The sequence below is a fragment of the Salmo salar genome, chromosome ssa26 (assembly GCF_905237065.1).
Source record: "Salmo salar chromosome ssa26, Ssal_v3.1, whole genome shotgun sequence".
Lineage (NCBI taxonomy): Eukaryota > Metazoa > Chordata > Actinopteri > Salmoniformes > Salmonidae > Salmo > Salmo salar.
In genome coordinates, this window is record NC_059467.1 from 30857999 (window position 1) to 30874878 (window position 16880).

General features: G+C 52.1%; 1 protein-coding gene across 4 annotated transcripts in view; it reads left to right on the plus strand.

Moving 5' to 3' along the window:
• Window positions 1-16880, plus strand: part of LOC106587616 (talin-2) — a 130352-nt gene that overhangs the window by 98699 nt on the left and 14773 nt on the right. For all 4 annotated transcript variants that reach the window (XM_045709031.1, XM_045709029.1, XM_045709028.1 and 1 more), the window contains 11 exons: window positions 221-382; window positions 474-614; window positions 784-965; window positions 1279-1411; window positions 1702-1803; window positions 1970-2140; window positions 4848-4994; window positions 6443-6544; window positions 6859-6978; window positions 7218-7364; window positions 16653-16819. In XM_045709031.1, coding sequence (XP_045564987.1) covers window positions 221-382; window positions 474-614; window positions 784-965; window positions 1279-1411; window positions 1702-1803; window positions 1970-2140; window positions 4848-4994; window positions 6443-6544; window positions 6859-6978; window positions 7218-7364; window positions 16653-16819 — 1574 coding nt within the window. The remainder of the gene's footprint in view (window positions 1-220; window positions 383-473; window positions 615-783; window positions 966-1278; window positions 1412-1701; window positions 1804-1969; window positions 2141-4847; window positions 4995-6442; window positions 6545-6858; window positions 6979-7217; window positions 7365-16652; window positions 16820-16880) is intronic.

The window sequence follows — 16880 nt, forward strand, 5'->3', positions numbered from 1 at the left end:
ATTGAAATGAGATGTTTATGAGCCCTCAGCTGTTCCCTTTGTCATGTTTATCTCTTGTCACCTACTTTAAAAAAATCCCGAGCTGCTGATTTGTTTGTTGTTGTCCTTCATCTGACGTGTTATGGTTCATCTGGTTAGACGTCCGGGTTGCCTCCCACCATGTACCAATGTTCCCATTTAGGGTATGGCTTTCTGAGACTGGTATGGTGGCTGTTTTCAGGTGCTGTCGTCTGCCACCATCGTAGCGAAGCACACGTCAGCTCTTTGCAACGCCTGTCGCCTGGCCTCCTCCAAGACAGCCAACCCCACAGCCAAGAGACACTTTGTCCAGTCGGCCAAGGAGGTGGCCAACAGCACAGCCAACCTGGTCAAAACTATAAAGGTAAAACTGCAGACTCCAATGAGGTTTTTTGAACTGATAGACTGGCCCATTGTGTATAATGACCTGTGTTTCTCCATTTCCTTCCCTCGAGGCTCTGGATGGTGATTTCTCTCAGGAGAATAGGAACACGTGTCTGGTGGCCACAGCTCCACTCATAGAGGCTGTTGAGAACCTCACAGCGTTTGCGTCTAATCCAGAGTTTGCCAGCGTCCCTGCTCAGATCAGCAATGAGGTACGACTTTCTGACCATTTCTAAACATGGTGCTCCGTTCAACTTGTGTGAAAGTTGAAACCTTATTTTGAACTCTGTGAGACAAACTGCAATGACATTGTGGGTGTAGAAAACGTTTATTTTTCATGGTTGTCATGGAGATGTTCATCTTTCATTTGTTTATGTGCAGGGCTCTGCCGCTCAGGAGCCCATCCTCCAATCAGCTCGCTCCATGCTGAACAGCTCCACCCACCTGCTGAAGACTGCACGTTCACTGGTTATTAACCCCAAAGACCCACCCACCTGGTCGGTCCTGGCTGGCCACTCTCGGACTGTGTCCGACTCCATCAAAGGTCTCATCACGGCCATCAGGTTGGCACAGTGACAGCACTGCACATCTTACTGGCCTGGACATGGACAGCTGTTATAACTCATTAAGTTATGATAAGCAGTTATAATAACCTTCAAAGGTTGGACAAGGCCATAATGTACATCCTTGATCTCTGATTGGCTGATTTGGCTCAAGGCTGTTGATCGGCTTACTGATGGTTTATTAGAATTCAACATCTCTCCAGATCTCTCTGATCCTGTTGGATGCCTGCCAGCTGACATGGATAAACATGCTCTTTTTTATTTATTTATTTCATCCTCTTTCCCTCTCTCTTTCTCTCTCTCCGCCTCTCAGGGACAAGGCTCCAGGCCAGAGGGAGTGTGACTACTCCATAGATAACATCAACGGATGTATCCGGAACATTGAGCAGGCCTCGCTAGCCGCAGTCAGCCAGAACCTGGCCAGCAGGGATGACATCTCACTGGAGGTAATGATCATTAATGAGACGCTACACGCTCTGCTGACCCACAGGCAACCCCCCCTCCCTCTCATTCTCTCTCTATCCATCCTTCTCTCCCTTTACCCATCTCTCTCAATCTCTCTGTCCGTTAGTGGGCTACAGATCTTTGATCAGGTCTACTGCTAGTTGAGACCAACTGCCATTTGAATGAAGTTAAAAGCAGTTTGGACAGGGAGCGTCAGAATTGCCACAGAACCACAACATGCCTTGCATAATGACCAATGTTGATATTATTTTACTCTGATCAATCCCATCAGGCCTTGCAAGAGCAGCTGACGTCCACAGTGCAAGAGATTGGATACCTGATCGACCCAATATCGACAGCCGCCAGAGGGGAAGCTGCCCAACTAGGACACAAGGTAACTAGTTGCAGCATCATCACTGTTACCAGTACTAGGTCTATATCACCTGTCAGGTGCAGTCAATAGCTGCGCTCCAGGTTTTTAACATTTTATGACGATCTGGAACGCAACAATAATCAGTCTGACACATTAACCTCTGACCCTTGACCCCTTTCCTTCCCAGGTGACCCAGCTGGCGGGCTACTATGAGCCTCTGATCAGGGCGTCGGTGGGCGTGGCGTCCAAGCTGCAGGACCACCAGCAGCAGATGGCCTTCCTGGACCAGACTAAGACCCTGGCAGAGTCCGCCCTGCAGATGATCTACGCAGCCAAGGAGGGAGGAGGAAACCCCAAGGTATGGAAAAAATATGGGTGATAGGGCCAAAATATCATGTCACAATATTTTTCTAATTGATGACAGTATATGACGGTATTTTGAAGTATCTGAATAATACAAGTTCTAAACCTGTTTTAAGGTATGGATTCACATACCCGTATGGATTTTTACAATATGGTCTATGACGATATGCTGATACAGTGCTAAATACATGGAAAGTTGGATTACTTCACTGTCAGTTTTGTCCTAGTTGAGTATAAAACAAATATAATGTAAAAAGCCCATTAAAAACACTTATAATTCATTTTTGCCCCAGGGCATGCACTACTCATAAAATAGGATACATGGCCCAACCCTAACCCAGGGTGAACCTTCACAGTTTAACATACCTTTGGGTCTTTGAAAAAATAAAGCCTACCATCATTGCACTTTACAGCAACTTTAATTGATTGGATTTATAATCACTCAGTGTGTCACATCCTGACCAGTTTAGGGAGTATTTGCTATTGTAGTTTGGTCAGGACGTGGCAGAGGGTATTTTGTTTATGTGGTTCGGGGTGGTGGTGTATGTAGTAGGGTGTTTGATTTATTATTTCCGGGTTTTGGTCGATGTTTTGTATTTCTATGTTCTTTCTGGTTTGTTGTATTTCTATGTTTAGGTTGATGGGGGGTTGGACTCTCAATTGGAGGCAGGTGCTTTCTCGTTGCCTCTGATTGAGAGTCCTATATATGGGTAATTGTTTGGTTTGGTGTTGTGGGAGATTGTTTCTTGTTTTGCTTGTGTGAGCATGACAAGACTGTTTTGTTTTTCGTGCGTTCTTTGTTTTGTTATTTTGGTGTTCTCTTTATTTAAAATAAATAACAAGATGAGCATCCACATTCCTGCTGCGTTTTGGTCCTCTATTCCCGACGACAGCCGTTACAGTGCTTTATAACACAAGGGGGAAACTCCGCCTCATCTTTATGGATTATGCAATATAACCTATACAGTTGCTAATAACTAATACGTATGTTCTTTGAACAATAACTAATAGATGCACTTTTCTAAGTTTAACTCAGGAAGTGAAGAGACTAGTAGTCTAACATATACAGTTGAAGTTGGAAGTTTACATACACCTTAACCAAATACATTTAAACTCAGTTTCACAATTCCTGACATTTAATCTTCATAAAACTTCCCTGTCTTAGGTCAGTTAGGATCACCACTTTATTTTAAGAATGTGAAATGTCAGAATAATAGTAGAGAATTTATTTCAGCTTTTATTTCTTTCATCACATTCCCAGTGGGTCAGAAGTTTACATACACTCAATTAGTATTTGGTAGCATTGCCTTTAAATTGTTTAACTTGGGTCAAACATTTCGGGTAGCCTTCCACAAGCTTCCCACAATAAGTTGGTTGAATTTTGGCCCATTCCTCCTGACAGAGCTGGTGTAACTGAGTCAGGTTTGTAGGCCTCCTTGCTCGCACACGCTTTTTCAGTTCTGTCCACAAATGTTCTATGTGATTGAGATCAGGGCTTTGTGATGGCCACTCCAATACCTTGACTTTGTTGTCCTTAAGCCATTTTGCCACAACTTTGGAAGTATGCTTGGGGTCATTGTCCACTTGGAAGACCCATTTGTGACCAAGCTTTAACTGCCTGACTGATGTCTTGAGATGTTGCTTCAGTATATCCCCCTAATTGTCCTCCCTCATGATGCCATCTACTTTGTTAAGTGCACCAGTCCCTCCTGCAGCAAAGCACCCCCACAACATGATTCTGCCACCCCTGTGCCTCATGGTTGGGATGGTGTTCTTCGGCTTGCAAGCCTCCCCCTTTTTCCTCCAAACATAACGATGTTCATTATGGCCAAACAGTTCTATTTTTGTTTCATCAGACCAGAGGACATTTCTCCAAAAAGTACGATCTTTGTCCCCATGTGCAGTTGCAAACAGTAGTCTGGCTTTTTTATGGCGGTTTTGGAGCGGTGGCTTCTTCCTTGCTGAGCGGCCTTTCAGGTTATGTCGATATAGGACTCGTTTTACTGTGGATATAGATACTTTTGTACCTGTTTCCTCCAACATCTTCACAAGGTCCTTTACTGTTGTTCTGGGATTGATTTGCACTTTTCGCACCAAAGTACGTTCATCTCTAAGAGACAGAATGCGTCTCCTTCCTGCGTGGTCCCATGGTGTTTATACTTGCGCACTATTGTTTGTACAGATGAACGTGGTACCTTCAGGCATTTGGAAATTGCTCCCAAGGATGAACCAGACTTGTGGAGGTCTAAAAAGAAATTCTGATATCTTGGCTGATTTCTTTTGATTTTCCCATGATGTCAAGCAAAGAGACACTGAGTTTGAAGGTAGGCCTTGAAAGACATCCACAGGTACACCTCCAATTGACTCAAATTATGTCAATTAGCCTGTCAGAAGCTTCTAAAGCAATGACATCATCTTCTGGAATTTTCCATGCAGTTTAAAGGCACAGTCAACTTAGTGTATGTAAACTTCTGACCCACTAGAGTTGTGATACAGTGAATAATGAGTGAAATAATCTGTCTGTAAACAATTGTTGGAAAAATTACTTGTCATGCACAAGGTAAATGTCCTAACCGATTTGCCAAAACTATAGTTTGTTAACAAGACATTTGTGGAGTGGTTGAAAAACGACTTTTAATGACTCCAACATAAGTGTATGTAAACTTCAGACTTCAACTATATGTATCTCTGTCTGTATGAAGGCGTCCCATACCCATGATGCCATAGCGGAGGCTGCTCAGCTGATGAGGGAGGCGGTGGATGACATCATGGTGACCCTGAACGAGGCCGCCAGCGAAGGGGGTATGGTGGGCGCCATGGTGGACTCCATCGCTGAGGCCATGGGCAGGGTGAGTGGGGGTGACGGGGGGGCAGGGTGAGTGGGGTGTGGGGGGCAGGGTGAGTGGGTGACGGGGGGCAGGGTGAGTGGGGTGTGGGGTGTGGGGGCAGGGTGAGTGGGTGACGGGGGGCAGGGTGAGTGGGGTGACGGGGGGCAGGGTGAGTGGGGTGACGGGGAGGTGGGGCAGGTGGGTGACGGGGGCAGGGTGAGTGGGGTGACGGGGGGCAGGGTGAGTGGGGTGACGGGGGGCAGGGTGAGTGGGGTGACGGGGGGCAGGGTGAGTGGGGTGACGGGGGGCAGGGTGAGTGGGTGACGGGGCAGGGTTGCGGGGGCAGGGTGAGTGGGGTGCGGGGGGCAGGGTGAGTGGGGTGACGGGGGCAGGGTGAGTGGGGTGACGGGGGCAGGGTGAGTGGGGGACGGGGGGCAGGGTGAGTGGGGTGACGGGGGGCAGGGTGAGTGGGGTGTGGGGGGCAGGGTGAGTGGGTGACGGGGGCAGGGTGAGTGGGGTGTGGGGGGCAGGGTGAGTGGGGGGACGGGGGGCAGGGTGAGTGGAAGATGCAGCAACACCGCTCCATGTCAACATACTGTCGTAAGACTGGCAATGAGAGGGATAGAGAGTGCTTTTGTCATTATGGTTATCAGTTGCGTTGTAAAGAATCAATATCTTTGGCTGTGTAGGAAGAAGAAGCCTCGAATGTTGAAACAGCTTGTTGCATCTCTCTCTCTCAACAAGTGGTCTGGGCAAGCTGTAGAATCTGACGTGCTGTTTTTTGTCTCCAATTTGATCTGCATCTATGCTGCGGTTTATGTCATAAATCATTAATGTACATTCCTATGAACTCTGTATGAATGTGTCTGACTTGAATAAATGGGGATAATCTGTTGAGATAATTTGCTGAGATAACAGCGTTCTTTAATCTGCATTTGTAGTGGAGGTGAATTACAGGATTTAACATAGTGGATACCAGTCTATCACTATTGTCAGTACACATTCCAGCCAGCGTGCCGGAAGCATCCATTTGGGAACCATTTGTGTCTTACTCTGAGTTGTGGTAAAGTGGCTGACATCGTAATGACGGGTGTCTAATAAGTGACAGTATATTTGCAGACTGATAGGCTAATGATGGATTGGAATGAGCTAATGTGCATATTCATTATCATATTATGAAGGTGGATACTTTGTCAGGAAGACATTAGTAAGGAAGCATGTTAAAACGGATCAGTATGCCAAGGGAGTTGATAATGCAGGTTGAATAAGGGTTGTATTTTTGCCTTAAGGGATTTATGTTTGGTTGAATAAGGTCTGGTTTTTAGTTAGAATAAGGTTTTGTATGTTTGGTTGAAAAAGGGTTGATTTTTGTTTTTTGGGGGGGTTAGAATATTATAATTTTTTATTGTTTGAATGAGGATTTATTTTTGGTTGGGTAAGGGTTTTCTATGTTTGTTTCCTCTCCTCAGCTGGATGAGGGGACTTCTCCTGAACCAGAAGGATCGTTTGTAGACTACCAGACTACCATGGTGAAATACTCCAAGGCCATTGCGGTCACCGCCCAGGAAATGGTAAATTAGATTCAGATGAAAATACCCATTTATTTTTAACAATTTATCTCTAGAGCGATCAATCAATATAATTGTATTTATAAAGCCCTCTTTACGACAACATTTGTCACAAAGTGCTTTGCGGTAACATAGCCAACATTCTTTGAAAGAATTATCCAAACGTCTTGTTTCAGGACTTAACCCCTTTGTCTTCCTGTGGACCACAAGTCATCCACAACTTCCTCCAGCAGGCTCTGTGTTGAATAGTTTTCTCTATTCCTTTCAAGGATTCAGGAAGTCTTGTGTTAATGTTGACTGGTCTCTCTGTCCTCTAGATGACCAAGTCTGTGACGTGTCCAGAGGAGCTGGGGGGTCTGGCCTCTCGGGTGACCACAGACTACAGCCAGCTGGCCCTGCAGGGACGTCTGGCCGCGCACACTGCAGAACCCCAGGAGGTATCCAACCACTACAGTCAATCCCATCCATCTATCCACCCATCTCTATTGTCCCAATTTGACTACTACGTCACTCTAATCTGCTTTCTACTCAACAAACCTGGTACCAGATAACCTGGATTCAAATGTACAACCAGAGAGTATTCAGTTAAATCTTTATTTTGTCACCTTATTAGGTTAGCATTAAGTTATGTCTTGGGTTGATTGGTGTCTTCTATGCTGGTTCTGTCTCCCTCCAGATTGGTTTCCAGATCAAGGCTGGTGTCCAGGAGCTGGGTCACGGCTGTATCTTCCTGGTGCAGAAGGCTGGAGCGCTGCAGATCACCCCCTCAGACAGTTACACCAAGAGAGAGCTCATAGAGTGTGCCCGCACCGTCACAGAGAAGGTACTGTACTGTAGGAGAGGTGTCACATACCTGGTTTACCATACACCTGATGTGGGGTCAATTCCTTTTCAACGCCCATCAATTCAATAACTCACTTGGAGTTTGAGTAATGAAAAGAAAAATCATCTTTGAAAAGAAAAAAAATGTCGGTTGTTGAATTTAATGTTGATTCATCTTTTGAATTGAAATAGAAATGTAACCTGAAAACTACTACATAATATCTTGGCCTGCCTACAGGTTCCCCACCCGTAAAGGAACGTCTAGTAGTACTTTAGGAACTTGTGTAACACCATTACAGTTGACTTTAAGGCCTCCGGTAGAGCCAGGGTGCCCAGTCAATCCTGTTTAATAATACATAAGTATTCCACTGGCACTAAATCAATGCAGTGAAACATGTAAAACAAAGAGCGGTTAAAGGTGCATACGCCTGTATTCTGCTTTTATGTATTCTGCTTTTATGTATTCTGCTTTTATGCTGTTATCACAGATCATCCTTCTAGGAAGGAATGCTTTTCCAAGGACATTGCTAAAGTCTTTGTGTGAATGTTGTAGAATTTTATTGGCTCTGCTTTAAATTTCCATGTAGGGAAATGGACAGATATTCTCTGTCTCTGTCTGTCGCTCTGTCTGTCTGTCTGTCGCTCTGTCTGTCGCTCTGTCTGTCTGTCTGTCGCTCTGTCTGTCTGTCGCTCTGTCTGTCTGTCTGTCGCTCTGTCTGTCTGTCTGTCTGTCTGTCGCTCTGTCTGTCTGTCTGTCGCTCTGTCTGTCTGTCTGTCGCTCTGTCTGTCTGTCTGTCGCTCTGTCTGTCTGTCGCTCTGTCTGTCTGTCGCTCTGTCTGTCTGTCTGTCGCTCTGTCTGTCTGTCGCTCTGTCTGTCTGTCGCTCTGTCTGTCTGTCTGTCTGTCGCTCTGTCTGTCTGTCTGTCTGTCGCTCTGTCTGTCTGTCTGTCGCTCTGTCTGTCGCTCTGTCGCTCTGTCTGTCGCTCTGTCTGTCTGTCTGTCTGTCTGTCTGTCTGTCTGTCTGTCTGTCTGTCTGTCGCTCTGTCTGTCTGTCTGTCGCTCTGTCTGTCTGTCTGTCGCTCTGTCGGTCTGTCTGTCGCTCTGTCTGTCTCTGTCGCTCTGTCTGTCTCTGTCGCTCTGTCTGTCTGTCTGTCGCTCTGTCTGTCTGTCTGTCGCTCTGTCTGTCTGTCGCTCTGTCTGTCTGTCTGTCGCTCTGTCGCTCTGTCTGTCGCTCTGTCGCTCTGTCGCTCTGTCTGTCGCTCTGTCTGTCTGTCGCTCTGTCTGTCGCTCTGTCTGTCTGTCGCTCTGTCTGTCTGTCTGTCGCTCTGTCTGTCTGTCTGTCGCTCTGTCTGTCTGTCGCTCTGTCTGTCGCTCTGTCGGTCTGTCTGTCGGTCTGTCTGTCGCTCTGTCTGTCGCTCTGTCTGTCGCTCTGTCTGTCGCTCTGTCTGTCTGTCTGTCGCTCTGTCTGTCTGTCTGTCGCTCTGTCTGTCTGTCTGTCGCTCTGTCTGTCTGTCGCTCTGTCTGTCTGTCGCTCTGTCTGTCTGTCTGTCGCTCTGTCTGTCTGTCGCTCTGTCTGTCTGTCGCTCTGTCTGTCTGTCGCTCTGTCTGTCTGTCGCTCTGTCTGTCTGTCGCTCTGTCTGTCTGTCTGTCTGTCGCTCTGTCTGTCGCTCTGTCTGTCTGTCTGTCGCTCTGTCTGTCTGTCTGTCGCTCTGTCTGTCGCTCTGTCTGTCTGTCTGTCGCTCTGTCTGTCTGTCTGTCTGTCTGTCGCTCTGTCTGTCTGTCTGTCTGTCGCTCTGTCTGTCTGTCGCTCTGTCGCTCTGTCTGTCGCTCTGTCGCTCTGTCTGTCGCTCTGTCGCTCTGTCGCTCTGTCGCTCTGTCTGTCGCTCTGTCGCTCTGTCGCTCTGTCTGTCGCTCTGTCTGTCTGTCGCTCTGTCTGTCTGTCGCTCTGTCTGTCTGTCGCTCTGTCTGTCGCTCTGTCTGTCGCTCTGTCTGTCGGTCTGTCTGTCGCTCTGTCTGTCGCTCTGTCTGTCGCTCTGTCTGTCGGTCTGTCTGTCGCTCTGTCTGTCGCTCTGTCTGTCGCTCTGTCTGTCGCTCTGTCTGTCGCTCTGTCTGTCGCTCTGTCTGTCGCTCTGTCTGTCTGTCTGTCGCTCTGTCTGTCGCTCTGTCTGTCGCTCTGTCTGTCGCTCTGTCTGTCGCTCTGTCTGTCGCTCTGTCTGTCGCTCTGTCTGTCGCTCTGTCTGTCGCTCTGTCTGTCGCTCTGTCTGTCGCTCTGTCTGTCGCTCTGTCGGTCGCTCTGTCGGTCGCTCTGTCGCTCTGTCTGTCTGTCTGTCTGTCGCTCTGTCGGTCGCTCTGTCGCTCTGTCTGTCGGTCGCTCTGTCTGTCGGTCGCTCTGTCTGTCGGTCGCTCTGTCTGTCGCTCTGTCTGTCGCTCTGTCTGTCGCTCTGTCGCTCTGTCTGTCGCTCTGTCTGTCTGGCTCTGGATCGCGGTCACTCGCTCTCTCTGTCTCTGTCGCTCTCTCTGTCTCTGTCGCTCGCTCTCTCTGTCGCTCGCTCTCTCTGTCGCTCGCTCTCTCTCTGTCTCTGTCGCTCGCTCTCTCTCTGTCTCTGTCGCTCGCTCTCTCTCTGTCGCTCGCTCTCTCTCTGTCGCTCGCTCTCTCTCTCTGTCGCCGCTTCTCTCTGTCGCCGCTTTCTCTCTGTCGCCGCTTCTCTCTGTCGCTTCGCTTCTCTCTGTCGCCGCTTTGTCTCTGTCGCTCGCTTTCTCTGTCGCTCGCTTCTGTCGCCGCTCTCTCTCTGTCGCTCGCTTCTCTCTGTCTCTGTCGCTCGCTTCTCTCTCTGTCGCCGCTTCTGTCTCTGTCGCCGCTTCTCTCTGTCGCCGCTCTCTCGCTCTGTCGCTCGCTTCTCCTCTGTCGCCGCTTTCTCTCTGTCGCCGCTTCTCTCTGTCGCCGCTTCTCTCTGTCGCCGCTTCTCTCTCTCTGTCGCCGCTTCTTTGTCGCCGCTCCTCTCTGTCGCCGCTTCGTCTCTGTCGCCGCTTCTCTCTGTCGCCGCTTTTCTCTGTCGCCGCTTCTGTCTCTGTCGCCGCTTCTCTCTCTGTCGCCGCTTCTCGTCGTGTCTCTGTCGCCGCTTCGTCTCTGTCGCTCGCTTCTCTCTCTGTCGCTGCTTTCTCTCGTCTCTGTCGCCGCTTTCTGTCTCTGTCGCTCGCTTTCTCTCTCTGTCGCCGCTTTCTCTCTCTGTCGCTCGCTTTCTCTCTGTCGCTCGCTTCTCTCTCTCTCTGTCGCCGCTTCTCTCTTCGCCCGCTCTCTCTGTCGCCGCTTTCTCTCTCTGTCGCCGCTTTCTCTTTGTCGCCGCTTTCTCTCTCTGTCGCCGCTTTCTCTCTCTCTGTCGCTCGCTCTCTCTCTCTCTGTCGCCGCTTCTCTCTCTCTGTCGCTGCTTTCTCTCTGTCGCCGCTTTCTCTCTCTGTCGCCGCTCTTCTCTGTCGCCGCTCTCTCTGTCGTCGCTTTCTCTGTCGCCGCCTCTCTCTGTCGCTCGCTTCTCTCTCTGTCGCTCCTTCTCTCTGTCGCTCGCTCTCTCTCTGTCGCTTCTCTCTGTCGGCCGTCCTCTCTGTCGCTCTCTCTGTCTCTGTCGCCGTCGCTCTCTGTCTCTGTCGCCGCTTTCTCTGTCCTGTCGCCGCTTCTCTCTGTTTCTGTCGCCGCTCTCTCTCTGTTTCTTGTCGCCGCTTCTCTGTTTCTGTCGCCGCTTCTCTCTGTTTCTGTCGCCGCTTCTCTCTGTTTCTGTCGCCGCTTCTCTCTGTTTCTGTCGCTCGCTCTCTCTGTTTCTGTCGCTCGCTTCTGTCTGTCGCCGCTTCGTCTGTCGCCGCTTCTCTGTCTGTCGCCGCTTCTCTCTGTCGCCGCTTCGTCTGTCGCCGCTCGCTCTCTGTCGCCGTCGCTCTCTGTCTGTCGCCGCTTCTCTGTCGCTCGCTCTCTCTCTCTGTCGCTCGCTTTCTCTCGTCTCTGTCGCTCCTCTGTCGCGCTTTCTCTCTCTGTTGTCGCTCTCTCTGTCTCTGCTCTCTTCTCTCTCTTTCTCTCTCTCTCTCTTCTCGCTCTTCTCTCTTTCTCCTTCTCTCTCTCTCTCTTCTCCCTCTCTCTTTCTTGTCGTCGTCCTCTCTCTCTCTCTCTTTTGTCCCTCGCTCTCCTGTCTCTGTCTCTCGCTCTCTCTCTCTGCTCGCTCTCTTCTTCTCCTTCCTCTCTGTCGCCGCTTTCTCTCTTTTCGCTGCTTTGTCTCTGTCGCCGCTTTCTCTCTGTCGCCGCTTCTCTCTGTCGCCGCTTCTCTCTCTGTCCCTTCTTGTCGCCGCTTTCTCTCTGTCGCTCGCTTCTGTCTCTGTCGCCGCTTCTTTCTGTCGCCGTTGTCTCTCTCGTTGTCTCTTCGCGCGTTGTCTCTGTCGCCGCTTCTCTCTTGTGCCGCTTCTCTCTCTGTCGCCGCTTCTCTCTTCGCCGCTTCTCCTGTCGCCGCTTCTTCTCTGTCGCTTCGCTTTCTCTCGTCGCCGCTCTCTCTCTGTCGCGCTCTCTGTCGCCGCTTCTCTTCCGCTCTGTCGCCGCTTTCCTGTCGCGCTTCTCTCTTCCGCTCTCTCTTCTGTCGCTCGCTTTCTCTCTGTCGCCGCTTCTCTCTCTCTTGTCGCCGCTTCTCTCTCTGTCGCCGCTCTCTCTCTCTCGCCGTTCTCTCTGTCGCCGCTCTCTGTCGCTCGCTTTCTCTTCTCTGTCGCCGTTCTCTCTGTCGCCGTCTTTTGCTTTCTTTGTCGCCGCTCCTCTCTGTCGCCTCGCTTTCTTGTCGCGCTTTCTCTCTCTGTCGCTCGCTTCTGTCTTGCCGCTTCTCTCTGTCGCCGCTTCTCTCTGTCGCCGCTTCCTCTCTGTCGCCGCTTCTCTCTGTCGCCGCTTCTCTCTTGTCGCGCTTTCTCTGGCTTTCTGTCCCGCCTCTCTGTCGCCCTTCTCTGTCGCCGCTTTCTTTTCTCTGTCGCCGCTCTCTCTGTCGCCGCTTTCTCTCTGTCGCCGCTTCTCTCTCTTGTTCCGCTTTCTCTCTGTCCCGCTTTCTCTTGCGCCGCTTTCTCTTCTCTCTCCGCTTCTCTCTCTCTGTCGCCGCTTTCTTTCTCTCTCTGTCTCGCTTTCCTTCTGTCGTCGCTCGCTTTTTCTGTCGCCGCTTCTCTCTGTGCCGCTTCTCTCTGTCTCTTCTGTCGCTTTCTTCTCTGTCCCGCTTCTCTCTTTTCTGTCTTCGCTCTCTCTCTGTCCTGTTCTCTGTCGTCGCTCTCTCTTCGCCGCTTTCTCTGTCGCCGCTTCTCCTGTCGCTTTTCTTTTCTGTCGCGCTTTCTCTTTTCGCCGCTTTCTCTTTGGCTCCCTGTCGCCGCTTCTTCGCCGCTTCTCCTCCCCGTTGTCTCTCTTGTCGCCGCTTCTCTTCTCTCGTCGCTTTCTCTCTGTCCCGCCTCGTCGCTTCTCGCCGCTTCCTGTCCGCTTTCTCTCTGTCGCCGCTTCCGTCTCGCCGCTTTTCTCTGTCGCCGCTTCTCTTCTCTCGCTCTCTCTCTCTGTCGCCGCTTCTCTCTCTCTCTGTCGTGCTCTCTCTCTCTGTCGCTTTCTCTCGCTCTTCTCTCTGTCTCCGCTTCTCTCTCTCTCTGTCGCTGCTCTCTCTCTCTCGCCGCTTCTCTCTCTCGCTCGCTTGTCTCTGTCGCTGCTCTCTCTCTTCGCCGCTCTCTCTCTCTGTCGCCGCTTTCTCTCTCTCGCCGCTTGTCTCTGTCGCCGCTTCTCTCTCTCTGTCGCCGCTTTCTCTCTTGTCGCCGTTCTCTCTGCGCTCCTCTCTCTGTCCGCTCTCTCTTCTCTGTCGCCGCTTCCTCTCTCTCTGTCCCGCTTCTCTCTCTGTCGCCGCTTCTCTCTCTCTGTCGCCGCTTCTCTCTCCTCTCTGTCGCCGCTTCTCTCTCTCTCTGTCGCCGCTTTCCTCTTGTCGCCGCTTCTCTCTCTGTCGCCGCTTCTCTCTGTCGCCGCCTCTCTCTCTGTCGCCGCTTTCTCTCTGTCCCGTTCTCTGTCGCTCGCCTCTTCGTTCTCTGTCGCCGCTTTTCTCTGTCGCCTCTCTCTCTGTCGTCGCTTCTCTCTCTGTCGCCGCTTCTCTGTCGCGCTTTTTCTGTCGCCGCTTTCCTCTTCGCTTCTCTCTCGCCGTTTCTTCGCCGCCGCTTTCTCTCTTCTGTCGCCGCTTCTCTCTCTCCGCTTCTCTCTCTGTCGCCGTCGCTCTCTCTCTTCTCTCTCCCTCTCCTCTCTGCTGTCCTTCCTCCGCTTCTCTTCTCTTCTGGCTGTCGCCGCTTCTCTCTCTCTCTCTCTCTCGCCGCTTTCTCTCTCTCTCTCTCTCTCTGGCTGTCGCTGCGCTTCCTCTCTCTCTCTTTCTTCTCTTGTCGCCTCTTTTCTCTCTGCCGCTTCTCTCTCTTCTGTCGCCCTTCGCTCTCTCTCTCTCTCTCTCTGGCTGTCGCTTTCTCTCTCTCGCTGTCGCCGCTCTCTCTCTCTTCTCTGGCTGTCGCCCTCTCTCTCTCTGCTGTCGCCGCTTTCTCTCTCTCTTTCTGGCTGTCGCCGCTCTCTCTCTCTCTGGCTGTCGCTCGCTTCTCTCTCTCTCTCTGTCGCGCCTCTCTCTCTCCTCCTTTCTGTCGTCGCTTCTCTCTCTCTCTCTTCTCTGGCTGTCGCCGCTCTCTCTCTCTCTCTCTTCTCTGGCTGTCGCTCGCTTCTCTCTCTCTCTCTCTGTCGCTGTCGCCGCTCTCTCTCTCTCCTCTTGCTGTCGCCGCTTCTTCTCTCTCTCTCTCTCTCTGTCGCCGCTTCTCTCTCTTCTCTCTCGCTGTCGCCGCTCTCTCTCTTCTCTGGCTGTCGCTCGCTTCTCTCTTTGGCTGTCGCCGCTTTCCTTCTCTCTCTGGCTGTCGTTTCGCTCTCGCTCTCTCTCTCTTTGCTGTCGCCGCTTCTCGCTTTCTCTCTTCTCTCTGGCTGTCGCTCGCTTCGCTTTCTCTCTCTCTCTCTGGCTGTCGCCTTCTCTCTCTCCTCTTCTCTCTGTCGCCGCTTTCCGCTTTCTGGCTGTCGCTCGCCTTCGTCTTGTCTGTCGCCGCTTTGTCGCTCGCTTGTCGTTCGCTTTTGTCGCTTTCGCTCTGTCGCCGCTTTGTCGTTCGCTTCTGTCGCCGCTTGTCTCTCTGTCGCCGCTTGTCTTCTGTCGCGCTTCTCTCTCTCTGTCGCTCGCCCTTTCTCTGTCGCTCTCTCTCTCCTGTCGCTCGCTTCTCTGTCGCCGCTCTCTCTCTGTCGCTCGCTTCTGTCTCTGTCGCTCGCTCGCTTGTCTGTCTGTCGCTCGTCGCTCTCTCCGCCGCTCTGTCTGTCTGGCGCTCGCTCGCTTCCCCGCTTTGTCTGTCTGGCGCTCTTCGCTCGTTCGTCTCCTTCGCTTCTCGCTCTGTCTGTCTCGCGCCGCCGCTTTCGCTTGTTCTGTCTGCGCTGTCGCTCTCTCGCTTGTCTCTGTCTGGCGCCGCTTTCTCGCTTCGTCTCTCTGGCGTCGCTCGCTTTCGCTTTCTGTCGCTCCGTCTCTGCCGCTCGCTTTCTCGCTCTGTCTGTCTGGCGCTCGCTCGCTCGCTTTCTCGCTCTGTCTGTCTCGCCTGCCGCCGCTTTCTCTCTTCTGTCTGTCTGGCGCTCTCTCTCTCTGGCTGTCGCTCGCTCTCTCTCTCTCTCTGTCGCCGCTTTCTCTCTCTCTGGCTGTCGCTCGCTCTCTCTCTCTCTCTGGCTGTCGCCGCTTTCTCTCTCTCTCTCTGGCTGTCGTCGCTCTCTCTCTCTCTCTCTCTCTCTGGCTGTCGCCGCTTTCTCTCTCTCTCTCTCTTCTGGCTGTCGCTCGCTCTCGCTCTCTCTCTCTCTCTCTGCTGTCGCTCGCTTCTCGCTCTCTCTCTCTCTCTCTGGCTGTCGCCGCTCTCTCGCCTTCGCTCTCTCCTGGCTGTCGCCGCTTCTCTCGCTTTCTGGCTGTCGCCGCTCTCGCTCTCTGGCTGTCGCCGCTCGCTTCGCTTGTCTGTCGCTGCTTGTCGCCGCTTGTCGCTCTGTCGCTCGCTCTGTCGTCGCTCTGTCGCTCGCTTCTGTCGCCGCTCTGTCGCTGCTTTGTCGCCGCTTCGCTCTCTCTGTCGCCGCCGCTTTCTCTGTCGCCGCTCGCTTTCTGTCGCTCGCTTTCGCTCTCTGTCGCTCTCTCTCTCTGTCGCTCGCTCTCTCTGTCGCCGCTTTCGCTCTGTCTGTCGCCGCTCGTCTCGCTCTGTCTGTCTGGCGCTCGCTCGCTTCTCTCGCTCTGTCTGTCTGGCGCCTCTCGCTCTTGTCTCGTCTGGCGCTCGCTCTCTCGCTTTGTCTGTCTGGCGCTCGCTCGCTCTCTCGCTCTGTCTGTCTGGCGCTCGCTCTCTCAGCTCTGTTCTGTCTGGCGCTGCCGCTCGCTCGCTTTCTCGCTCTGTCTCTGTCTGGCGCTCGCTCGCTCTCTCGCTCTGTCTGTCTGGCGCTCGCTCGCTCGCTCGCTTCTCGCTCTGTCTGTCTGGCGCTCGCTCGCTCTGTCTGTCTGGCGCTCGCTCGCTCTCTCGCTCTGTCTGTCTGGCGCTCGCTCGCTCTCTCGCTCTGTCTGTCTGGCGCTCGCTCGCTCTCTCGCTCTGTCTGTCTGGCGCTCGCTCGCTCTCTCGCTCGCTCTGTCTGTCTGGCGCTCGCTCGCTCTCTCGCCTGTCTGTCTGTCTGGCGCTCGCTCGCTCTCTGTCTGTCTGGCGCTCGCTCGCTCGCTCTGTCTGTCTGGCGCTCGCTCGCTCGCTCGCTCTGTCTGTCTGGCGCTCGCTCGCTCGCTCACTCGCTCGGTCTGGCGCTCGCTCGCCCGCTCTCTGATTTGCCAAATGTTCTCTCAGCTGAGTAGGTAGCAGAGGAAATCAGCGTGCCATGTAGCTGTCATTTTGACTGGACGGGTTCTCTAGTTCCTATGGTCTGCATCTGATATGGATAGACATTAGACCAACACATCAATACATCTGTGAGAGCACTGCAGTGAAAGAAAACAAAAGAAGACAAGAGCACAACCATAAAACACTGCAAAAACCACCACCTCCTGCAACACGAGTCCTGTAGCAATCACACACCAACAAGAGAAACACACCGACAGTCACACCAACTCCTTTCTCTGATCTAGCCCAGTGTCAATGGAGGCTGTGATCTGTGATTGTTTGTTTGTGGCTCCTACAGGAGTCCTCAGTGTGTGTTGTCTCTGCGTGTGTCTCTCTGGATGTATCAAACTGAGCAGTTTGTCTGTGTGTCTCCCCAGGTGTCGATGGTGCTGTCGGCCCTACAGGCTGGTAATAAGGGCACTCAGGCCTGCATCACAGCTGCCAGTGCTGTATCTGGCATCATCGCTGACCTGGACACCACCATCATGTTCGCCTCCGCTGGCACACTCAACGCAGAGAATGACGAGTCCTTCGCTGACCACAGGTCTGTGTATCCCTACAAGAATAGTAATGAAACAAAAATTTGAGTAACTGGGGACATTTTG